This window comes from Phyllobates terribilis, unplaced genomic scaffold (genome assembly GCF_046119375.1).
Source record: "Phyllobates terribilis strain yellow unplaced genomic scaffold, ASM4611937v1 Scaffold_10__3_contigs__length_209671492, whole genome shotgun sequence".
NCBI lineage: Eukaryota > Metazoa > Chordata > Amphibia > Anura > Dendrobatidae > Phyllobates > Phyllobates terribilis.
The window spans coordinates 158,660,726-158,687,232 of record NW_027362770.1 but is presented as its reverse complement, the minus strand read 5'-3'; the positions used below and the strand labels follow the sequence as shown (position 1 = coordinate 158,687,232).

Genomic DNA, 26,507 nt, shown 5'->3' with positions numbered 1-26,507 from the left:
TATAAGCAGTGAGCTAGTGATTGGGGCATTGGGACTAGTGATGTGGGCAGTGAGACTAATGATATAGGCTAGGCAAGGCAGTGGGCTAGTGATTGGGACTAATAATATAGGCAGTGGGACTTGTGACTGAGGCAGTAGGACTAATTATATAAGCAGTGGGCTAGTGATTGGGACAGTGAGACTAATGATATAGACTAGGCAAAGGGCTAGTGATTGAGAAATTGGGACTAGTAGTATAGGCAGTGGGACTTGTGACTGAGGCAGTAGGACTAATTATATAAGCTGTGGGCTAGTGATTGAGACATTGGGACTAATAATATAGGCAGTGGGACCTGTGACTGAGGCAGTAGGACTAATTATAAAAGCAGTGAGCTAGTGATTGGGGCAGTGGGACTAGTGATGTAGGCAGTGAAACTAATGATGTAGGCTAGGCAGAGGGCTAGTGATTGAGGCAGTGGGACTAATGTAGGCAATGGGGATAATGACCGAAGTAATGGGAATTATGATTTAGGGCAGTGGGCTAGTGATTGAGGCAGTGGAACTAATGATACATGCAGTGAGAGTAGTGATTGAGGCAGTGTGACTAGTGACCTAAGCAGTGGGACTAATGATTTAGGCTGTGGAACTAGTGACCGAAGCAATGAGAATTATGACGTAGGCAGTGGGACTAATTACTGAACAGCGAGAGTAATGATATAGGCAGTGGGACTAGTGATTGAGCCAACTGAACTAATGATATAGGCAGTGGGAGTAGTGACTGAAGCAATGGGACTTATAATGTAGACAGTGGGCTAGTGATTGAGACAGCGGGACTAATAAGATAAGCAGTGGGACTAGTAACTGAAGCAATGTAGCTAATAAAATAAGCATTTGGACTAGTGACTGAATCAATGGGACTAAAGATATAGGCAGTAGGACTAGTGAATTAGACAATGGGACTAATGATATAGGCAGTTGGACCAGTAAAGGAGACCAGGTGACTAATGATATAGGCAGTAGGGCAGTGAATGAAACAATGGGCCTAAAGATATAGGCAGTAGGGCTAGTGAATTAGACAATGGGACTAATGATAAAGACAGTAGGACCAGTGAATGAGACAATGGGACTAATGATATAGGCAGTAGGACCAATGAATGAGACAAGGTGACTAATGATGTAGGCCGTAGGACCAATGAATGAGACAATGGGACTAATGATATAGGCACTTGGACCAGTGAATAAGAGAATGGGACTAATGATATAGGCAGTAGGACTAGTGAATGAGAGAATGGGACTAATGATATAGGCGATAGGACCAGTGAATGAGACAATGGGACTAATGATATAGGCAGTAGGACCAGTGAATGAGAGAATGGGACTAATGATATAGGTAGTTGGACCAGTGAATGAGAGAATGGGACTAATGATATAGGCAGTAGGTCTAGTGAATGAGAGAATGGGTCTAATGATATAGGCAGTAGGACCAGTGAATGAGACAATGGGACTAATGATATAGGCAGTAGGACCAGTGAATGAGACAATGGGACTAATGATATAGGCAGTAGGACCAGTGAATGAGAGAATGGGACTAATGATATAGGCAGTTGGACCAGTGAATGGGACAATGGGACTAATGATATAGGTAGTAAGACCAGTGAATGAGACAATGGGACTAATGATATAGGCAGTAGGACCAGTGAATGAGAGAATGGGACTAATGATATAGGCAGTTGGACCAGTGAATGAGACAATGGGACTAATGATATAGGTAGTAAGACCAGTGAATGAGACAATGGGACTAATGATATAGGCAGTAGGACCAGTGAATAAGAGAATGGGACTAATGATATAGGCAGTAGGACTAGTGAATGAGAGAATGGCACTAATACCTGTATAGATTGTTCCCATCTTATGCGTTACTGGTGTCAAACTTCTTCTTTCTGCCCTCCATGCCGGACATGGCTTCAATGTTTTTACGCCAGTCAGTAACCTCCACAGTCTTTTCCTAGAAAAGGAGAGAAAACAATACCCAATGAAGCCAGGAAGGACGGAAAAGCGATGGCATTGTAGTCTCCGGTGCCAGTCATCATGTGGTGCCCACTATTTATATTCATAGTCTCAGAGGGTCTGTAGTGTTGGGCATATGGGAAACTTTCAGAACTGTGCTACTTTTGTGCCACCAGGACATAATTCTTACCACTGTAACACTAGGACACAATAATTACTTCTGTGCCACCAGAATATAATACTGACTACTGTGCCACCACAACAAAATACCACTGTACCACCAGGTCATTACATTCACCACTGTGCCACCAGAACATAACACTTACCACTGTGCCTCCAAGATACAGTTCTTACCACTGTGCCACCAGGACATAATACCATTGTACCTTACAACTGTACTAGCAATACTTATCACAGTGCCAGCAGGACATAATACATACTACTGGGCCACCAGGACACAATACTTACCACTGTGTCACCAGGACATAATTATTATCACTGTCTAACCAGGACACAATTATTACTTCTGTGCCACCAGAACATAATACTGATCACTGTGCCACCACGACAAAACACCACTGTACCACCATGACATTACATACACCACTGTACCACCAGGACATAATACCACTGTGCCTCCAGGATACTGTTCTCATCACTGTGCCACCATAGTGCCAAACCATTGTACTTAAGGGCTTAATACTTACAACGGTACTAACAGTACTTATCACTGTGCCAGCAGGACAAAATACATACCACTGGGCCACCAGGATACAGTTCTTACCACTATGCCACCAGGACATAATACCACTGTGCCAACAGGAGACAATAATAACCACTGTCCTACGAGTTCCACCAGAAAGTAATACTTACCACTAGGCCACCTGGATCACAGTGTCATGCTTTTTAAATGTATAAATTTGCTACTTGCCAGGACTATACCCATTTTACCACATTTGTCCTGGCCACCAATATAGCTTGTTTAGCCAGGACACATGAATGTTAATGACCCCTATAAAAACCAAATCCATTTATAAATCCCGATATCCAGGACAAACCGAAAGAGCCGCAGGCCGACAGCAAAATTATTATTGTACCTGATTCCTGAGATTTACAGAACTCGTTCCACCCAAACAGCAGGATTATGGGATTAGTAGCATGAGCGAGCGATCAGTCCCTACTAGAAGGCACTGCAGCTACAGCGCCGAACACAAAGACTGATATAGACCAATGACTTTACCTAGGGTCGAGGGGTACATGGAGAGGCCATCTTAATGAGACCAGATCTCATCAACCCCCTAAAAACCACTTAAAGGGCATAAATTATCACAAATTTACCTATTGTTTAAAATTGTTTTTTAAGTTAAATATGTATATTTTTTTAATTTCCCATACCACTATCTTCATAAAAAATACAAACAGAAAAAGAAAATATTGTAGTATAAAACAATACTTAGAAGACGGGGAGGAGGGGGATGCAGCTGCAGCTTCAAGAGAGTGAGACTGTAGGAGGAGTTTTATCTGATTGGTTCATAGCTCTGACATCACACAAATCTATGCCCATATATGGACAGCTTTGGGCCACTCAAGTTCACACGTTCAGTATTTGATCAGTATTTTACGTCAGTATTTGTAAGCCAAAACCAGGAATGGTTGATAAATACAGAAGTGGTGACGTGTTTCTATTATACTTTTCCTCCTGATTTTGGCTTACAAATACTGATGTAAAATACTGACCAAATACTGAACGTGTGAACGCGGCCTTAGACTTACCTTCTCATCCTCCTTTTTGACTGACTTCAGGTTGGCCCTCAGATCTAAAGAGACCTTTGTTGTGGAACCCAGCAGAGCCTTAAGCATGGCATCTGCAGAAATACGGACTCTGCGCAGGTTTGGGCGCTTGAATTTTCCCTTGAGATCAAAAATCTTCTGATTTAAGCTTTCGATCTATGGGGGAAGAAAATCATACTTGTGAATGGGGTGCAGGACAGCATTGGCATCCTAATCTGAAGATACCACCTGTAGATCTACCGGCACTTTATGGTAATTGTTCTTACTTGTAGTTCTTGTTCTTTATTAGCATTCTGTCAGCATTATAAGTGCTTTAACTTCCTTTCCACTAACTTCCCAGCATGCACTGCTCCTGTCATTGTATATAGGCTTTCCTATCGACTCTCATTAGGGAATCCTAGGATCCCAATATAAACGAAAAATGTCTGTGTCCTGAGACAATATCCTGCATAATTGTAGATAATTTTAGTGCTTTTTAGCCTTTATTATTGTGATGAATCACGGGTGTGGTTTTAATATTATTCATTAATAAAAAATTTCAAGTTTTAGTGAGATATTTTCCTCTAGTTTGTCCTGCCTTAAACTGAATGCCCATCTCTCTGTTGTTATTATATATATATATATATATATATATATATGGAGAGCATAAAGACAAAAACCCACCCAACTTCCTGTGCAGAGACAAAGAACTGCTCACACTTCCTGTACAAAGACAGAGAACCGCCCTCGCTTCCTGTACAAAAAGACAAAGAACCGCCCCCACTTCCTGTACAGAGAAAAAGACCCACCCCACTTCCTGTACAGAGACAAAGAACTGCTCCCACTTCCTGTAGAGAGACAAAGAACCACTTCCTGTACAAAGAAAAAGACCTACCCACTTCCTGTACACAAAGAGCCATCATCACTTCCAGTACACAGACAAAGACCCATTTCCTGTACAAAGACAAATATCCGCCCACCCACCTTCCTAAAGAAAAATGAATATCCGCCCCCACTTCCTGTTGGGAGACATAGACCCACCCCTACTTCCTATATAGAGGAAAAAGTCCCACCCCACAAGAAACCACCCTCACTTCCTATACACAAAGAACCACCCCACTTCCTGTACAGAGACAAAGACCAGCCTCCACTTCCTGTACAAAGACAAATACCCACCCACTTCCCCCCCACTTCCTGAAGAAAAAAATTAATATCCTCTCCCACTTCCCATTGGGAGACAAAGACCTGCCCCTACTTCCTGTATAAAGAAAAAGATCCACCCCACTTCCTGTACAGAGACAAAGACTCATCCTCACTTCCTGTACAGAGACAAATAGCCACATCCACTTCCTGTACAAAGACAAATATCTGCCACCACTTCCTGTTGTGAGACAAAGACCTACCCCCACTTTTTGAAATTTAGTATTTATGCGGCTAAAGGCAGGAAGTGACAACAGGAAGTGAAATCAAGTTACACCGAAAGGAAACTCAGAGTGTTTGGCATTTTATAGTGAATTTTTTGAGGGTAAAACAACATAATTTTTAAAGAAAGTGATTTGCAGATTGTCTATTTATCACATTATCTATCAAATAAGATTGAGTTTTCAAAACGTTCAGGGACACTTTAAGAATTGTATGGCGCTGTTCCATATGTCTAGGATACATCCTGGTGGGGGCGCTGTATTGTGTTAATATTTCTGTTCTGTTGTTTAAATATTTGGCCCATATATGGCACTATTAGTTGGGAATAATTGGGATTTTTACATCTTACCTCCACCCCAAACCCGTATGGGGACACCCACCTTTGGAAAAGAGGCTTATGTAAAATCTTGTTCTTTCTTAGATTAATACATACCTAAATTTGCCAGTATTTGTTAATGAAAATTCATGACAGTCCCAGCAAATTCAGAACTAATATATCTTATTGTACGAGGCTTATATTTAGGCACGGTATAAAGGTCTACTATAAAGCTGGTCCTAAAGTTGGAACAAATTTAGATCTTGTATGATCTAGTAGCCGACAACCCAGATGAAACAAGATGGAGCGGTCTGAATCTTACTTCCATAGAATTCTTTTTTACTTTTTCTTCAATAGTATAACGCTCTTCATCAACAATGTCGATCTGTTTGTGAAGTTTTGTGCATAATTTCTAAATAAAAAAAACACAAAATATAATGAGTGAGTTACATAAATTTCTAAAGTGTCCCCATTTTATTAAGTGTCCTATGAATCTGGGGTACATGATAGGTATAGCATTATTAAAATATATATATATATATATATATATATATATATATATATATAAAATATATAAATATATATATATAAAATATATATATATAAGTTATATATATACATATTTATATATATATATATAATATATAATATACATATAATAAAAAAATATATAAATATATATATATACGTTATATATATATACATATTTAAATATATATATATATAATATATAATATACATATAATAAAAAAATAAATATATAAAAATTAAAAAAATAATAATAAAAAAAAAATATATATATATATATATATATATATATATATATATATATATATATATATATATATATACAGTACAGACCAAAAGTTTGGACACACCTTCTCATTTAAAGATTTTTCTGTATTTTCATGACTATGAAAATTGTACATTCACACTGAAGGCATCAAAACTATGAATTAATACATGTGGAATTATATACTTAACAAAAAAGTGTGAAACAACTGAAAATATGTCTTATATTCCAGGTTCTTCAAAGTAGCCACCTTTTGCTTTGATGACTGCTTTGCACACTCTTGGCATTCTCTTGATGAGCTTCAAGAGGTAGTCACCGGAAATGGTCTTCCAACAATCTTGAAGGAGTTCCCAGAGATGCTTAGCACTTGTTGGCCCTTTTGCCTTCACTCTGCGGTCCAACTCACCCCAAACCATCTCGATTGGCTTCAGGTCTGGTGACTGTGGAGGCCAGGTCATCTGGCGTAGCACCCCATCACTCTCCCTCTTGGTCAAATAGCCCTTACACAGCCTGGAGGTGTGTTTGGGGTCATTGTCCTATTGAAAAATAAATGATGGTCCAACTAAACGCAAACCGGATGGAATAGCATGCCGCTGCAAGATGCTGTGGTAGCCATGCTGGTTCAGTATGCCTTCAATTTTGAATAAATCCCCAACAGTGTCACCAGTAAAGCACCCCCACACCATCACACCTCCTCCTCCATGCTTCACGGTGGGAACCAGGCATGTAGAGTCCATCCGTTCACCTTTTCTGTGTTGCACAAAGACACGGTGGATGGAACCAAAGATCTCAAATTTGGACTCATCAGACCAAAGCACAGATTTCCACTGGTCTAATGTCCATTCCTTGTATTCTTTAGCCCAAACAAGTCTCTTCTGCTTGTTGCCTGTCCTTAGCAGTGGTTTCCTAGCAGCTATTTTACCATGAAGGCCTGTTGCACAAAGTCTCCTCTTAACAGTTGTTGTAGAGATGTGTCTGCTGCTAGAACTCTGTGTGGCATCGACTTGGTCTCTAATCTGAGCTGCTGTTAATCTGCGATTTCTGGGGCTGGTGACTCGGATAAACTTATCCTCAGAAGCAGAGGTGACTCTTGGTCTTCCTTTCCTGGGGTGGTCCTCATGTGAGCCAGTTTCTTTGTAGTGCTTGATGGTTTTTGCAACTGCACTTGGGGACACTTTGAAAGTTTGCCCAATTTTTCGGACTTACTGACCTTCATTTCTTAAAGTAATGATGGCCACTCGTTTTTCTTTACTTAGCTGCTTTTTTCTTTCCATAATACAAATTCTAACAGTCTATTCAGTAGGACTATCAGCTGTGTAACCACCAGACTCCTGCACAACACAACTGATGGTCCCAACCCCATTTATAAGGCAAGAAATCCCACTTATTAAACCTGACAGGGCACACCTCTGAAGTGAAAACCATTTCCGGTGACTACCTCTTGAAGCTCATCAAGAGAATGCCAAGAGTGTGCAAAGCAGTCATCAAAGCAAAAGGTGGCTACTTTGAAGAACCTAGAATATAAGACATATTTTCAGTTGTTTCACACTTTTTTGTTAAGTATATAATTCCACATGTGTTAATTCATAGTTTTGATGCCTTCAGTGTGAATGTACAATTTTCATTGTCAGGAAAATACAGAAAAATCTTTAAATGAGAAGGTGTGTCTAAACTTTTGGTCTGTACTGTATATACAGTACAGACCAAAAGTTTGGACACACCTTCTCATTTAAAGATTTTTCTGTATTTTCATGAATATGAAAATTGCACATTCAGACTGTAGGCATCAAAACTATGAATTAACACATGTGGAATTATATACTTAACAAAAAAGTGTGAAACAACTGAAAATATGTCTTATATTCTAGGTTCTTCAAAGTAGCCAACTTTTGCTTTGATGACTGCTTTGCACACTCTTGGCATTCTCTTGATGAGCTTCAAGAGGTAGTCACCGGAAATGGTTTTCACTTCACTGGTGTGCCCTGTCAGGTATAATAAGTGGGATTTCTTGCCTTATAAATGAGGTTGGGACCATCAGTTGTGTTGTGCAGACATCTGGTGGATACACAGCTGATAGTCCTACTGAATAGACTGTTAGAATTTGTATTATGGAAAGAAAAAAGCAGCTAAGTAAAGAAAAACGAGTGGCCATCATTACTTTAAGAAATGAAGGTCAGTTATTCCAAAAAATTGGGCAAACTTTGAAAGTGTCCCCAAGTGCAGTTGCAAAAACCATCAAGCGCTAGAAAGAAATTGGCTCACATGAGGACCGCCCAAGGAAAGGAAGACCAAGAGTCACCTCTGCTTCTGAGGAGAAGTTTATCCGAGTCACCAGCCTCAGAAATCACAGTTTAACAGCAGCTCAGATTAGAGACCAGGTCAATGCCACACAGAGTTCTAGCAGCAGACACATCTCTTCAACAACTGTTAAGAGGAGACTTTGTGCAGCAGGCCTTCATGGTAAAATAGCTGCTAGGAAACCACTGCTAAGGACAGGCAACAAGCAGAAGAGACTTGTTTTGACTAAAGAACACAAGGAATGGACATTAGACCAGTGGAAATCTGTGCTTTGGTCTGATGAGTCTAAATTTGAGATCTTTGGTTCCAACAACCGTGTTTTTGTGCGACGCAGAAAGGGTGATCGATAGATTGTACATACAGTACCTGGTTCCCACCGTGAAGCATGGAGGAGGAGGTGTGATGGTGTGGGGGTGCTTTGCTGGTGACACTGTTGGGGATTTATTCAAAATTGAAGGCATACTGAACCAGCATGGCTACCACAGCGTCTTGCAGCGGCATGCTATTCCATCCGGTTTGCGTTTAGTTGGACCATCATTTATTTTTCAACAGGACAATGACCCCAAACACACCTCCAAGCAGTGTAAGGGCTATTTGACCAAGAAAGAGAGTGATGGAGTACTACGCCAGATGACCTGGCCTCCACAGTCACCAGGCCTGAACCCAATCGAGATGGTTTGGAGTGAGCTGGACCGCAGAGTGAAGGCAAAAGGGCCAACAAGTGCTAAGCATCTCTGGTAACTCCTTCAAGATTGTTGGAAGACCATTTCCGGTGACAACCTCTTGAAGCTCATCAAGAGAATGTCAAGAGTGTGCAAAGCAGTCATCAAAGCAAAAGGTGGCTACTTTGAAGAACCTAGAATATAAGACATATTTTCAGTTGTTTCACACTTTTTTGTTAAGTATATAATTCCACATGTGTTAATTCATAGTTTTGATGCCTTCAGTGTGAATGTACAATTTTCATAGTCATGAAAATACAGAAAAATCTTTAAATGAGAAGGTGTGTCCAAACTTTTGGTCTGTACTGTATATATATATGGGAGATGTCCTCACTGAAAAGGGGCGTAATCTAACATGCAACACAATTTTCCAAACTTTTGCCCAAATTTCTGGCTCAAAGTAAACCAACTAATAGGTGGTATAAACATACTCAATTCATTATTTGTGGATTTTTTATGTTTTTTTTGTTTGTTTTGTGTATTTTTTTCCGCTAGCAGATATTGAGCCAATTGACTCCCAACGGGCCCGATTCATCATTTGTGTATATCGTTAAGTCACATTTCTTTTTTTGTATTGTTTTTTTTTCTTTTGCGCAAAATTCTTTGAAGTTTTGCATGTCGTCTGTGAATTTTTGCGCAAAATTGAAAAATCCACTTTTGTCTTTCATTTTTTTTGCAACTTTTTAACGCATAAAATGTATAAGCAAAATTGCATAAAAATTTCAAAACCACTCCTGGAGGGGGGGAAGGGGGACTTTGCACAAAAAAATTACAAGCGTACACATATAAAATAGATTTTATAAAAGTTGCAAATTAAAAGAAGAATAAGGTGCTAATGAAAAACAGGAAAAAAACACCAAAACCTAGACAAAAAAGTACAAATGTAATAATGAATCAGGCCCTAAGTTTCAGTGTCTAACAATTTAGACAATATTAATGAATCTACCCCAGTGTAGGGTCAGAGCAAAGAATTTCTCCTTTTTCCTGAAAACCTGCCTACAGGCTTTGTGCCCATGGACATTCAAGAAAATAAGAATAAACTACAATAACAGACAAAAAAAAGCAGACTTTTTTTTCCCTTATTCTGAACAACCCTTTTAATTGAACTGGTTATTTGCTCATAATTATAAAATATTTTGGATTTTCGGTCAGTTATAGAAAAGTATATAATTCAATTTTGTAAGAGTTTCACAAGGAGAGGCCAAAATAAAAGTCATGTTCCATAGTTATCAATATTTACATTCTGGACATTTAAACCCCGCCCCCGAGGAACACTTGGAAATGTCTAAAAGCATTCCAAAGGGACCACATTTCAATGTGGTGATGCTAAGTTCCACCTCTTTGTGGTCTGGTTCATGGGACTATCCCAGCAAAATTGGGTCGATCATGTACCTCATTACTTCCCTATAAAGAAAAAGGGTGAAACAAAATTGCGCAAATTCTCATATAGTTGGAATTATTTCCATCACCACAATTGCTTTTCCTCCATATTGGAATATTGAGGTTACATGATGGGCATGGTCACTTGTTATTTTATTGTGACCACTGAGCTGTAAAAAATATTTGCAGCCCTAGCCCTAGTCTTAATTGTTGGATCTCAAATCAAAAGGAATTTTATTACATCCATCTTCACATATTTGTGACTTTTCTGGTTGCCACAGTTGCTGCATCCACCTTTATTACTAGTAGTCTTAAAGGAAAATGCTCAGAACTCCTAGCTATTAGGAACAATCTGAAGTGGTTAATTTTCTCTGTAACAACTCCAGAGGGCAAAGGAGGCATTACACAATCTGTATATAAGTGAATGAGCTGAGTGAAGTCCTCCAAAGCTCTTCATAATCACTCTCCACTCTAGCTGATAGACCCCCAGAAGACCCATCCCCACTTCCTGTACACAAAGAACCACCCCCACTTCCTGTACACAGACAAATAACCACCCCCACTTCCTGTACACAAAGAACCCCCCACTTCCTGTACACAGATAAAGAACCACTCCCACTTCCTGTACACAGACAAAGAACCACCCCACTTCCTGTACACAGATAAAGAACCACCCCACTTCCTATACACAAAGAACCACCCTCACTTCCTGTACACAGACAAAGAACCACCCCCACTTCCTGTACACAGATAAAGAACCACCCCACTTCCTGTACACAAAGAACAATCCCCACTTCCTGTACACAGACAAAGAACCACCCCCTCTTCCTTTACACAGACAAAGAGTCACTCCCATTTCCTGTACACAAAGAACCACCCCCACTTCCAGTACACAGACAAAGAACTACCCCCACTTCCAGTACACAGACAAAGACCCACCTCCACTTCCTTTACACAGACAAATAACCAACCCCGCTTCCAGTGCACAGACAAAGAACCAACCCCACTTCCAGTACACAGAAAAAGAACCACCCCCACTTCCTGTACACAGAAAAAAAACCACCCCCACTTCCAGTACACAGACAAATAACCACCTCCTCTTCCTGTACACAGACAAAGAACCACCCCCACTTCCTGTACACAAAGAACCATCCCCACTTCCTGTACACAGACAAAGAACCACCCCCTCTTCCTTTACACAGACAAAGAACCACCCCCATTTCCTGAACACAGACAAAAAACACCCCCACTTCCTGTACACAAAGACCCACCTCCACTTCCTGTACACAAAGAACCACCCCCACTTCCTTTACACAGACAAAAAATCACTCCCATTTCCTGTACACAGACAAAGAACCACCCCACTTCCTGTACAAGACAAAGAACCTCCCCGACTTCCTGTACACAGCCAAATAACCACCTCCACTTCCTGTACATAAACAAAGAACCACCCCCACTTAATGTACAGAGAAAAAGATCCAAGTCTGCCAACGACCAAGTTTATTACCTGTAAGTCCTGTAGGCTCAGACCATGACACTGTAAGGGAGGAACCTTCTCTGACAGAGTCCTTGCCTTCTCCTCCTCGGTTTCCTTTATTTCTCTTTCTAAATCTTCACTGGCCTTTGCCAGCATAAGAGTCTATGAAACAAACGTCTCGATATAAAATCCAGCAAATTGGGAATAAAAACAATGACAGGTGTTGCCTCTCACTATAGGTAAATGTCCTACTGAAGGCTAGCAGACCTCAATCACCTTACATGGGGTCTTCTCAGTGCACCCATTTCTAAACCCAGTAATTATTCATCTCAGACCTGGACTTACTGAAGCCTATAGGCCCCTGGAAAGGAAGGACAGCCCCCCCTACCAGATCAGCCTCTCATTCCACAAAATCCCAGCACCTTAAACAAGAATTGCCAAAGCCTAATATGCACATGAGAGGAATTTTGGAGAAATATAGCAATCTCTGATCTACACGGATTGAAACCTATGGAACATTTCATAGCTGTTGTAACCTGATCAACTATGTGATATACAGTAGATACGATCTATGATATAATCATATGTATATTCTAACAAATTTGCTATCAATAGCACAAGCTTAAAAAGGATTTCTAGCCAAAACCTGAAAATGTCCAGATATTACTGAATGTTTTTTTTTTTTTAGAGAAAATTAGGCCTGGAAGGGAAAGACAAGCCCTACTATTAACACCTACCTCTGATTCCACAAAATTCCAGGCCTTAAAGGATTACCAAAAATTTTTACAAATTACCGATACCTAATATGCACATGAGAAGAATCATGGGGAAATATAGCAATCCCTGACCTCAAATAAATTGATCAAATTGAAGCCTTTAGGCCATTTCATGGCTGTTGTAATCTGATCAATGATGTGATATAGATAACATTTATGATATCATCATATGCATTCGTATTAACAATTTTGCTGTCAATAACACAAGCATAAAAGGGATTTCCACACAAAACCTAAAATAGTCCATATATTATTTATTGCTTTGTTATGGCGTTTTTTATACTAATTTTTATTAACCAATTTTTCAAAAACTTGACAGTTTTTTTAGTCAACTTATTTTTCATCTTTGTTTTATATATATATACGTTTTATTTTATTCAAACTTTTTTGTTAATTATGTAATAAATATTAGTTTTGTCATTTATTTTACTACTTCAGATGAATCATAGAAAGTTGTGTAAGAAGTAAAGCAGCAGGAGATGATCGTCCGATAACGTGGATGTTCTGTGTTTGTCACTTGCTGATTCACACAGACGTTTTGTGGCATTTCTGGTCAGGGAGATAAGGCGGACATGGGTGTACAAGATATTCCTGCAGAACATGGCATTGACCATAGCAAACATATTAGCATGTGTGGCTTACTGTAAGAACAGGCCCTTAAAGGACACGTTCACCGAAACTAAGTACAATTTTCAGAAAAGTTGGGAAATTTTTTCTATTCAACAAATTCTCCTTTTTGTGTAATAAGGAACCCTGAAATGTCTATTCTGATGCCTCATCGGACGTCTTTTGCGGTGTCTTTGCCACTGGCATAGTGGTGGCTTCCAACTGGAAGCCCCAAGAACACACCGGTTACTTCTTTTAGCCTCTTCATGAGTTTCGAAGCCTGAAGCAGTTAAAAGAAGTACAAAAGACAGAACATATGCACAGCAAGTCGTTTTGACACTGCTGTGCATATGTTCATTCTTTTTTACATTTTTGGTTACCATTTATTCACTCTGGTTCCAGGCGGAATCCGTCTGAAAAAGACATTGTGTGCTCATACCCTCACACCATCCGCATGATCAGGACCCTAGAAAATCTTCGTGAGACCTAGAAGGTTGTTAGATACTTTTTTGTTATCCACACACTGTTATGGGTCTGGGTGGTGGAACCTCTGTGCTTCAGTGCAAGGAGGGACCAGAAGGGCGTGACTAAGTGCCTACTCGGCCCGACCAAGGTCACAAGGCGGCTTAGTCGTCTCCGTGAACCAGGGAGGGACCAGACATGTGGACCAAGTGCCACTCTGGGACCGACCTTGTGTGAGAGTAGGTGACTCCCACACGTCAGATGGCAGGAACTGACTGGTACAGCAAATAAGCACGGCAGGAAGGCTGACGGGTGGTCCAGGTGAATAAGCAGACTGGTTCGGCAGATAGCCAGACGGGTACTCACTCCGGGTAGGCAAGCAGGCGAGCACGACAGGTAGCAGGCAGGTGCTCCAGGTAGGCAGGCTGGTGGGCACGGGCGGTCACTGGCAGGTGCTTCAGGTAGGCAGACTGGAGGACAGAACTGTTAGACAGGCTGGTGGGCTGGACTGACAGACAAACTGGCAGGCAGGACTGACAGGCAGCGGGACCTGAGGGCTGGAGCAAGTGTTAGCACACGGAACAACAACCTTGCACAGGCACCTCCATTTTGGAGGAGGTGCCTTATATAGGGGAAGTCCTCTGGCCATTGGCCGGGGACTATATAGGACAGCACGCCTGGCCCCTTTCAAGAGGGAGGGAGCGTATGCGCCCTAAGCACAGTGCCCGGGAAGCTGCGTGCGGTGCGCACCACAGCATCAGGGGAACGGGAAGACGCTGGACCGGGACCGCGGCGGTGAGGGGAACGGCGTCTCTGCCCGGCAGGAGGCAGAGACGCCGATGCTACAGTACCCCCCCCCCCCTTTACGCCCCCTCTTCTTTCGGCCCGCAAGAAATTTTTTAAGAAGATGAAGGGCATGAATGTTCTCCCTGGGTTTCCCAAGACCTCTCCTCAGGGCCACACCCCTTCCAATCCACAAGAAAGAAAGTCTTTCCCCTTACCCTCTTGGTGGCTAAAATGTTTTCTACCTCAAAGACATCCTCAGCAGAGACTGGAGCTGAAGCGGTACCTGGATCGTGAGAGAAAGAATTAAGGAAAACTGGTTTGAGGGGGGATACATGAAAGGAGTTGGGAATCCGTAAGGTGACCGGGAGTTTCAGCTGGTAAGCCACGGGATTGATTTGGTTCAGAACCTCGAACGGACCGATGAACCACGGGCCCAACTGATAGGAAGGTATCTTAAGACGAACATATTTGGAGGAAAGCCAGACCTTGTCTCCCGGACGGAATTGAGGCAGATCCAGACGTCTCTTATCAGCATGCTTCTTCATCCGCTCGGAGGACTGAAGAAGCGCAGATCCAGTGTTTTCCCAAATAGTCGAAAATTCGCTGACCAGAGACTCCGCGGCAGGATTGTCCACTGAAGCGGAGACGGGAAACGGAATCCGGGGGTGTTGACCGTATACCTCAAAGAACGGGGATTTAGAAGAAGACTCGCTCTCTGGTTGTTATAGGAGAACTCGGCCCATGGCAGGAGCTCAACCCAATCGTTATGGTAAGCGTTGACAAAGTGCCACAGAAAGCTGGTAAGGACCTGGTTGATACGTTCCACTTGACCATTGGATAGATAATGATAAGCAGACTAGAAATCCAAGGAGACATCCAGCAGCTTACGCGTAGCTCTCCAGAAGTGCGAAGTGAACTGAACCCCTCGATCAGACACAATGTGGAGGGGTAGGCCGTGAAGACGAAAGATGTGATGGATGAAGTCCTTAGCCAGTACAAATGCAGATGGAAGACCAGGCAGAGGGATGAAGTGGGCCATTTTAGAAAAGCGGTCACCCAAATGACAGTAGAACCAGCAGAAACAGGGAGATCCGTAATGAAGTCCATTGCCATGTGTTGCCACGGAGCGGAAGGCACGGGAGAGGAAGGAGATGGCCGGATGGAAGGTGCCTGGGAACCTTGTTACGGGCACAGGAGGAACAAGCCGCGACGAAGTCCGCAACATCCTTGCACAGGGAAGGCCACCAGTAATGTCGGGCGATGAGCAGAAAGGTCTTCCTCTGGCCAGCATGACCGGCTAGTTTGGATGAATGGCCCCAGAGTAGAACCTTCTTACGATCCGGAACCGCTACAAAGGTCTTACCGGGTGGAAGATGAGAAAGGTCAAATGGAGCCACAGTCATTACTTTGGAGGGTCAATGATATGTAGAGGCTCCTCCTCTTGGTTGGAAGACAGGAATGAGTGGGATAGAGAGTCAGCTTTAATGTTCTTGCCCACCGGGCAGTAATGCAAAGTGAAGCAGAATCGGGCAAAGAATAGAGACCACCTGGCCTGACGCGGAATTAGTCTTTGGGTGTTCTGCAAATAAGCGAGGTTTTTGTGGTCAGTTTAGATGACCACCGGGTGCAGAGCCCTCTCCAGCAAGTAGCGCCACTCCTCCAGCGCCAATTTGATGGCCAGAAGCTCACGATCTCCTATGGAGTAGCTGCGCTCGGACGAGGAGAAGAGCTTGGAGAAGAAGCCGCAGGTTACCATTCTCCCGGACAAAGATTTCTGGGTGAGTACCGCTCTGGCTCCGGAGGAGGATGCATCCACCTCCAGGAAGAACTGCTTGTTGCAATTCTGATGGTGTAGCACAGGAGCGGAGGAGAAGGCTTGTTTTAGGGAGACGAAGGCCTCCTCCACTTCTGAACTCCATTCCCTGTGATTTGCTTTACGGGTGAGCGCGGAGATAGGAGCAGTCCGGGAGTAGAAATGAGCAATGAAGAGGCGGTAATAATTTGCGAAGCCCAGGAATCACTGAATCGCCTTCAACCCCTCCGGTCGGGGCCACTTTAAGACGCAGAGACCTTCTCAGGATCCATCCGCAGACCAGTCTCAGAGATAATATAGCCCAGGAACAGTAGAGAGGTCTGCTCAAAGAGGCATTTCTCGAATTTGACGTATAGGCGATTCTGCCGGAGCCTTAGCAGAACCTGACAAACATCCCTCCGGTGTGAGGGCAGATCCGGAGAGAAGACCAAGATATCGTCCAGGTACGCCACCACGCAAGAATACAGGAGATCACGGCAGATGTCGTTAACCAGCTCCTGGAAAACGGCTGGAGCATTACAGAGACCAAAGGGCATTACGCGGTATTCGTAGTGACCGTCCCCGGTGTTGAATGCCATCTCCCACTCGTCTCTCTGGCGGATCCGGACCAAACTGTACGCCCCACGAAGATCGAGCTAGGTGAAGATCTTCTCGCCTTTAAGGTGGTCGAACAGCTCTGAGCTGAGAGGCAGGGGGTACTTATTTTTGATGGTAATCTGGTTAAGATCCCTGTAATCGATACAGGGACGTAGAGAGCCGTCTTTCTTCTTGACAAAGAAGAATCCTGCACCAGCCGGAGAGGTGGATTTCTGGATAAATCCCCTAGCAAGATTCTCCTCTATGTACTCAGACATGGCCCGGGTCTCAGCCAGCGACAAGGGGTAGATACGCCGGCGGGGAGGAGAAGCACCAGGTACCAGGTCGATGGGGCAATCATACGGCCTATGAGGTGATAGTGTCTCTGCTTCCTTTTTGTCGAAGAGGTCCGCATAGGACCAGTAGGGTGTCGGCAGACCAGGTATATTAGCCGGAGTAGACGGGGGTCGAGCTGGACGAACCGGAACCAGACAGGACTCATGGCATTCCTGACCCCAATGGAGCACTTCACCAGATTTCCAATTCAGGACGGGCTCATGTCTTTGTAACCAGGGTAGACCAAGCAAGAGGGGGTGGGAGAGACCAGATAGCACATGAAAGGAGATCTTCTCCGAGTGCAGCATTCCCACCTGAAGGCTTGCAGGCTCTGTGAAGAAGAGCAAGATGGTCTCCGGAAGAAGCCTCCCATCCACGGAAGCAACCGCCAATGGTTCAGCCAGACGTACAGTAGGAATCTGATACCGCTCCACAACAGCCTGTTGAATGAGATTCCCAGCGGCTCTGGAATCCAGATGGGCAATCTCAAAGAAGCAGGTCTCACCACTGGAAATAGAAACAGACAGAGTCAAGGACGGAGAGGATTTACTCTTGCCTAGGACGACCTCTCCGAGTGGTCCTAGACACTGGAGTTTCCCGACCTCACTGAGCAGGAACGGATCAGATGCTCTTTACTGCCATAGTAGAAGCAACTCCCCTCGGCTCGGTGCGTCTCCTGGCAAGACTTGACCCTCTTGGTTTGGTCAATTTGCATAGGCTCAGGCTAACATGCCCAGGGAATTGTAGGTTACGAGGCTGGCTTTTGGAATACAGGAGCGAGATGCGGAAATCTTCTCTTTCGGGTAGTCTCCTTAGCATGTTCCAGAAAACGGATGTCAATCCAGGTAGCTAATGACACCAGGTCGTCCAGGGTGGAAGGGATGTCACGACCGGCTAGCTCATCCTTGATTCGTCCGGAAAGACCCTCCCAGAAGGTGGACACCAGGGCATCGTTGCACTGATTTAAGAACCCCCGACATAACACGTGGTCACCACCAAAACGTGGAGGCGCAGAGAGCCGGGGTCCAGAGCCGGGTGCCATAGCGCCAGTGGGTTGAGGTGCCACCAGAGCGGGTGCCGCTCAGCTAGAGACGGACACAGACAGGGTGGACAGCGTGTCCAGGCTGGAGTTAACAGGCCGTAGATAGGACAGGATAGTTTCCTGTTGAGATCTCTGACGTGAGACCTCCTGATACAGGTGTGAGAGCGAAGGAGCCTGAGGGTCACTGGGTTCCATGGCCTGTGCAAACTTTTATGGGTCCGGGTGGTGGAACCTCTGTGCTTCGGTGCAAGGAGGGACCAGAGGGGCGTGACTAAGTGCTTACTCGGCCCGACCAAGGTCACAAGGCGGCTTTGTCGACTCCGTGAACCAGGGAGGGATCGGGCATGTGGACCAGGTGCCACTCTGGGACTGACCTTGTGTGAGAGCAGGTGACTCCCATGGGTCAGATGGCAGGAACTGACCGGTACAGCAAATAAGCACGGCAGGAAGGCTGACGGGTGGTCCGGGTGAATAAGCAGGCTGGTTCGGCCGATAGCCAGACGGGTACTCCAGGTAGGCAAGCAGGTGGGCACAACAGGTAACAGACAGGTGCTCCAGGTAGGCAGGCTGGTGGGCACGGGCGGTCACTGGCAGATGCTCCAGGTAGGCAGACTGGAGGACAGAACTGTTAGGCAGGCTGGCGGGCTGGACTGACAGACAGACTGGCAGTCAGGACTGACAGGCAGCGGAACCTGAGGCCTGGAGCAAATGTTAGCACACGGAACAACAACCTTGCACAGGCACCTCCATTTTGGAGGAGGTGCCTTATATAGGGGAAGTCCTCCGGCCATTGGCCGGTTACTCTTTAGGACAGCGCGTGTTGCCCCTTTAAGAGGGAGGGAGTGCGCGCCCTAAGCACAGTGCCCAGGAAGCTGCGCGTGGTGCGCGTCACAGCAGCAGGGGAGCGGGAAGACGCCGGACCTGGACGGCGGCGGTGAGGGGAACGGCGTCTCTGCCCGGCAGGAGGCAGAGACGCCGATGCTACACACACCACTTTTTTTTTTATCCAGATCCCACCAGGAGTGCAATTAATGAGTGGTTCATCAACTCCAGCAACAGCTGGTTCACTGACTGACCCCACCGGAGGTACAGATTCACGAGAAGTCCAATTCTCAGAGCACAGGTTGTCAATCTGGCAAGGCGCTCATCAAAGTCCTCTGCTTAGAGAACAGAAAGGAGAGTCTCCTTCCAGTGGCCGATAATTTTGCACCCTTTCTGCCATTAAAGAAGTCCGGGTCATCTTCTACAGATAGTCTCCTCTTAAATGGAGGAGGATCAGATGCCAAGTGGGGAGCTTTCCATTGTGTCTCTGTAGCCAATAAGGCAGGGCATCCCTGGAAGCTCCAAGTCTCGACCAGGTCAACGGGTGGGTGATGGACCAAAAGCTTCAGAGGGTTGCTTAGGCTTGTGCCAGAATGATACTGGTGTTGCAACTTTCCCACCTGGAGTGCCACTAATGCGTGGTTCATCAATTTCACCAACAGGTGGTTTACTGATTGACCCCACCGGAAGGTCTAATTCTAAGAGCACAGGTTGTCAATCCGGCAGTCCTTAGAGAACTGAATGGAGAGTCTCCTTTGAGTGGCCAAGAATTTTGCCTATTTGCTGCCAAGTATGCCTTTAGAGAAGTCCAGGTCATCTTCTACAGATTTCTCCTCTTAAATGGAGGAGGATCATATGCCAAGTGGAAAGCTTTCTTCTATGGTGTCTCTGTAGCCAATAAGGCATGGCATCCCTGGAAGCTCCAGGTCTCGACCAGGTCAAGGGGTGGGTGATGGACCAAAAGTTTCAGAGGGTTGCTTACCATGTGCCAGAATTGCAGTGGTGTTGCAACTTTTCCACCAGGAGTGCCACTAATGCGTGGTTCATCAACTCCACCAACAAGTGGTTCACTGACTGACCCCACCAGAGGTACAGATGCATGAGAGGTCCAATTCTCAGAGCACAGGTTGTCAATCTGGCAAGGCACTCATCAAAGTCCTCTGCTTAGAGAACTGAATGAAGAGTCTCCTTTGAGTGGCCAAGAATTTTGCCCACTTGCTGCCAAGTATGCCTTTAGAGAAGTCCAGGTCATCTTCTACAGATGGTCCCCTCTTAAATGGAGGAGGATCAGATGCCAAGTGGGGAGTGTTTCATGGTGTCCCTGTAGCCAATAAGGCATGGCATCCCTGGAAGCTCCAAGTCTTGACCAGGTCAAGGTGTGGTTGATTGACCAAAATTCTCAGATGGTTGCTTAGCCTTTTGGTGTTGCAACTTTCCATCCATTAGTTTAGGGATGGTAAAATGACATTGGTATCTGGATAATAGAAAAGTACCAGGAGCTGTAATGGTAGCTAGACCTATTGTCACCCAGTTTTCTCAGAGGTACATGTGGGCAGCTATTTTCCAGCCTCCGATGGTCACTTCATTTTTTATTTTTTTGGGGTATAACTGTTTGCTCTAGTTTAGTGTTTTTCAAATTTAAAGAAATGTTCAAAGAACATGATTTTTCACATGATTTTAGATCTATAATAATGACTATACCCAAATTGGTCAGCCGGAGTGTCCTCACAAAGTGTTAGGTGAAAAGGTCATGCAAAAGTGCTAGCCAGAATGCTTTCATGAATAGTGCCAGTCAAAGTTCCCGAAAATAGTGCCAACTGGATTGCACTTCTAAAAGTACCTGCCTTCATGTACAATGTCATCACTAAAGTGACCCTATAGATATGGTGTTCTTACTATAGGGAATCTGTCTGCAGATTTTGCCATGTAATGTAAAAGCAGTATAATGTAGGGGCAGAGATCTTGATTCCAACTATGTGTCACTTACTGGGCTGCTTGTTGTAATTTCAATAAAATCAGTGTGTTACACACCTGTCCTGGGTATCCCGGGCTCTGCTTCATTCCCCTGGACCGCTGCCCTCTGCTGTGCTCCACGTCAGGTTTTGCAAGTTAGATTAATTATATAATCTTCCTAGACCACACATGTCCAACTCTGGCCCGTGTGCCAAATCTGGCCCATAGAGTGGTTTTATTTGGCCGTGACACCAGAACCACCACCTCTATGTGGGGCCCATTATTCTGTATGGAGGACTATATGGGGCCTATTATTCTGTATGGAGGACCTTGTGGGGCCCATTATTCTGTATGGAGGACCTTGTCGGACATATTATTCTGTATGGAGGACTATGTGGTGCCATTATTCTGTATAGAGGACCTTGTGGGGCCCATTATTCTGTATAGAGGACCTTGTGGGGCACATTATTCTGTATAGAGGACCTTTTGGGGCCCATTATACTGTATGGAGGACTATGTGGGGCCATTATTCTGTATAGAGGACCTTGTGGGGCCCATTATTCTGTATAGAGGACCTTGTGGGGCCCATTATTCTGTATAGAGGACCTTGTGGGGCACATTATTCTGTATAGAGGACCTTGTGGGGCACATTATTCTGTATAGAGGACCTTGTGGGGCACATTATTCTGTATAGAGGACCTTGTGGGGCACATTATTCTGTGTGGAGGACCCATTTTACTGGTTGGCCCCCGACTTTGTCCAAGTTTTTCATTTTGGTCCTCTGTGTCCTTGAGTTTGACATCTCTGTGTCTTGGGATTGAGACTCTAGTCCTATGTTTGGTGTGCTCTTTGTGTTTGTGCTTGTATTCATTCCTGTTGTGTTCCACTTCATCTGTCCTGCTGCTCGTGAGATGTCTGTGCATACTAAGACCTCACTGTCGACATGCCTCCCTGCCTGCTGCACCAACGCCCTGGGCCCATGTGCCCACCCAGACCTTGGGTTTAGTGGATCCACCTCACAACGTGAGAGACTGCTTTTCTTTTGGTGGTCATACTCCTGGCTTTAGACGGGATCTGTGCCTGCTCTTATAGAGATCTTTAAGTGCTCCTCTTTTAAGGGGAACTTTGGCAAAGTTGGTAATCATTTTACATTGATTCATTTCTTAAAAAATCTTGATAACCTCCTTTTTTTTCTGACATAGAGCTCCAAATGCTCTGCATAAACAGATAGCCAAATCATTATAGTTGTTTTTTTTATCTGCAGCCACCACTAGAGGGAGCTTAAGAGGTCATGGCATACTGCTTATCCATAAAACTCTATGATAAATCTGTATGCAGTAAGCTCCTTAGCTCCCTCTAGTGGTGGACTAGCTGCATGTTTTTAAATTGATGTCTATGCAGGGCATTTGGTGCTTTGTATCAGGAAAACAGAACTTTGTTTCAAGCATGTGATGCTTGTTCAAACTCACCTGTGGCAAGTAACAAGTGTGGGCAATAAGAGAATCACACCTGAAACCAGATCTTTGCATTGTGTGTCTGTGTGTGCATGGAGAACATAAAGAGGAGAAGAGAACTGTCTGAGGACTTGAAAACTAAAATTGTTGAACAATATCAACAATCTAAAGGTTACAAGTCCATTTTCTGGAACAATTTCAAGGGTGCCAACACTTTCGGCCATGACTGTATGTTAAAAAAAGGAGATTTACTTTAAGGACTTCTTAGAATAAAGCTGTGTTTGATGTGCATCTGGTGGTCTGGTAAAGAAAATATTATTTCCCTCATTATCTGGGCAGAACGAGACTCAGAACTGAAGTGATGGGGTGTAAGCCGCCCTCGGGCTGATGACAATTGTTCTCCCTTCACATCTGTCACTCAGGATTGAGCTACATAATAATTCTCTTTCTCACTCTCAGGCGTTGAGGACATTCTGGAATTGAATTAATAATCTCCTATCGTTTCCAGTCTACAGCACCTATGCGGACGTAGGTGTCGCCATAGTACAAGACTACAATTAATCCCTGCCTAATCTGTAGTCATGGTCCCTTATATACGTCACAGCCTTATATGTCTTGAGCCCTGGGCGACCCCAGAGCCTTTTCTCCCTGGCGGACAGCATGTCAGCCCAACTGGAGGCTTGATGTCAGCATGACCATAGGACGTCACCGTTGCACAACACAGGGAGCAAGAACGGTGACGTCCCGTGGTCATGCTCCAGACATAGGATTGGGACTCGGTGTCATCATTCTTCTGTGTCCTCGAGAGGAACTAGCTGCGATCTCCCAATGTTTGGTTATCACCTTGCATTTGAACTGACCTGACTTTCCATATATTGAGCCCTGGTCCGACCTGCCTTCCAATAATTACCTAGGAGATGCTATTGACCTGCCTGTTACCGACCATTTATTGGGGACTATCTAGATGGTTGGCAACATGCAGCTGGCTGTTGTGACCATTTATCAGGGATTATATTGGGAATACCTATTGCTGACCTGGCTGTTGTGACCATCTATCAGGGATTATATTGGGGTTACCTATTGCTGACCTGGCTGTTGTGACCTTCTATTGGGGATTATATTCGGGTTAGCTGGCGTTGACCTGGCTGTTATGACTATCTATTGGTGATTATATTGGGGTCATATGGCATTGACCTGACTGTTGTCACCGTCTATTGGGGGTTATTTTGGAGTCAACTGGCATTGTCCTGGCTGTTGTGACAATCTATTGGGGTCAGTTGGCATTGACCCGGCTGTTGTGACCATCTATTGTGGATTATATTGGGGTCAGCTGGAATTGTCCTGGCTGTTGTGACCATCTATTGTGGATTATATTGGGGTCAGCTGGAATTGTCCTGGCTGTTGTGACCATCTATTGTGGATTATATTGGGGTCAGCTGGAATTGTCCTGGCTGTTGTGACCCTCTATTGTGGATTATATTGGGGTCAGCTGGAATTGTTCTGGCTGTTGTGACCCTCTATTGTGGATTATATTGGGGTCAGCTGGCGTTGCTTTGGCTTTTGTGACCCTCTATTAGGGATTTAATTTGGGTCAGCTGATATTGACCTGGCTGGTGTGACCAGCTATCGTGGATCCTATATACTAGGGTCTAGAAGCCACGATTTCCTTTCCTACCTTGAGAAGCAGCTTTCTGGAAGCAGGAATTTTAGATTTTTTCTGAAATAAATAAAAAATGAAGAGTTAGATATTTATAGTCCGCGGGAGGAAGTCAATTATTAACCAAAAACTGAATATTTAACTCACCTCATTGCTGTAGAAAACACATGGAAGAACCCAAGGGAAGAAAATAATGGAACATTTAGTATAAGGATGATGCAAGGAAATATGTCATAAATCTAAGTGTCATCACTAATGTAACCACGTAGGTGGGCCGGTCACTGCCTCCACAAGATCAGAACACTCCTGTTGCTATCAATAACATATAAACCTTTCAAGGGGCAGTGGTGGACCCGGTTTATAATCTTCAGACCATATTGGGACATTTCACTAGACCACCAGGGATTGAGCACCATCTATAAAAGTAGGTACTGAGGATGGGTAATAACTGACTATACCATTGACTAACGAGAAACAACCTCGCAGACCAGCAGGGACCAATCTCTGATCTCCCAGGACCAATGTCTGAATGTACCATTGACTACAGGACTCAACCTCTAAATCTACATTTGACCACCAGGGACAAATCTCTGACTGAACCTCTGACCATCAGGGACCAATCTCTGACTGTACCTCTAACCACCAGGGACCAATCTCTGATTGTACCTCTGACCACCAGGGACAAATCGCTGACTGAACCTCTGACCATCAGGGACCAATCTCTGACTGTACCTCTAACCACCAGGGACCAATCTCTGACTGTACCTGTGACCACCAGGGACCAATCTCAGACTGTACCTGTGACCACCAGGGACCAATCTCAGACTGTACCTGTGACCACCAGGGACCAATCTCAGACTGTACCTGTGACCACCAGGGACCAATCTCAGACTGTACCTCTGACCACCAGGGACCAATCTCTGACTGTACCTCTGACCACCAGGGACTAATCTCTGACTGTACCTCTGACCACCAGGGACCAATCTCTGACTGTACCTCTGACCACCAGGGACTAATCTCTGACTCTACCTCTGACCACCAGGGACCAATCTCTGACTGTACCTCTGACCACCAGGGACCAATCTCTGACTGTACCTCTGACCACCAGGGACCAATCTCTGACTGAACCTCTGACCATCAGGGACCAATCTCTGACTGAACCTCTGACCATCAGGGACCAATCTCTGACTGAACCTCTGACCACCAGGGACCAATCTCTGACTGTACCTCTGACCACCAGGGACCAATCTCTGACTGTACCTCTGACCACCAGGGACCAATCTCTGACTGTACCTCTAACCACCAGGAACCAATCTCTAACTGTACCTCTGACCATCAGGGACCAATCTCTGACTGTACCTCTGACCACCAGGGACCAATCTCTGACTGAACCTCTGACCATCAGGGACCAATCTCTGACTGTACCTCTGACCACCAGGGACCAATCTCTGACTGTACCTCTAACCACCAGGAACCAATCTCTGACTGTACCTCTGACCACCAGGGACCAATCTCTGACTGTACCTCTGACCACCAGGAACCAATCTCAGACTGTACCTCTGACCACCAGGGACCAATCTCTGACTGTACCTCTGACCACCAGGGACCAATCTCTGACTGTACCTCTGACCACCAGGGACCAATCTCTGACTGTACCTCTGACCACCAGGGACCAATTTCTGACTGTTCCTCTGACCACCAGGAACCAATTTCTGACTGTACCTCTGACCACCAAGGACCAATCTCTGACTGTACCTCTGACCACCAGGGACCAATCTCTGACTGTACTTCTGACTACCAGGGACCAATCTCTGACTGTACCTCTGACCACCAGGGACCAATCTCTGACTGTACCTCTGACCACCAGGGACCAATCTCTGACTGTACCTCTGACCACCAGGGACCAATCTATGACTGTACCTCTGACCACCAGGGACCAATCTCTGACTGTACCTCTGACCACCAGGGACCAATCTCTGACTGTACCTCTGACCACCAGGGACCAATCTCTGGCTGTACCTCTGACCACCAGGGACCAATCTCTGATTGAATCTCTGACC

At 44.7% G+C, this 26,507-nt stretch overlaps 1 protein-coding gene across 1 annotated transcript; it reads right to left on the bottom strand.

The window, feature by feature from the left end:
• Positions 1–1,868: 1,868 nt before the first annotated feature.
• On the bottom strand, positions 1,869–24,508 carry LOC141164182 (troponin I, slow skeletal muscle-like). The gene is made up of 5 exons (XM_073649314.1): positions 24,466–24,508; positions 12,195–12,326; positions 5,817–5,906; positions 3,760–3,933; positions 1,869–1,984 (listed from the first exon to the last, which is right to left on the bottom strand). The coding sequence occupies exons 2-5, from the start codon at positions 12,318–12,320 to the stop codon at positions 1,889–1,891; spliced, it is 486 nt and encodes a 161-aa protein (XP_073505415.1). The 5' UTR covers positions 12,321–12,326; positions 24,466–24,508; the 3' UTR covers positions 1,869–1,888.
• Positions 24,509–26,507: the final 1,999 nt, after the last annotated feature.

Bases quoted from the DNA above. Each gene is read 5' to 3' on its own strand.
- LOC141164182 (XM_073649314.1), bottom strand. From the start codon at position 12,320: ATGCTGGCAAAGGCCAGTGAAGATTTAGAAAGAGAAATAAAGGAAACC. The intron at 5,907-12,194 runs GTAATAAACTTG...TTTTTTATTTAG, and splicing joins TGAGCCTACAGGACTTACAG to AAATTATGCACAAAACTTCA. The intron at 3,934-5,816 runs GTAAGATTCAGA...CTTCCCCCATAG, and splicing joins TAAAAAAGAATTCTATGGAA to ATCGAAAGCTTAAATCAGAA.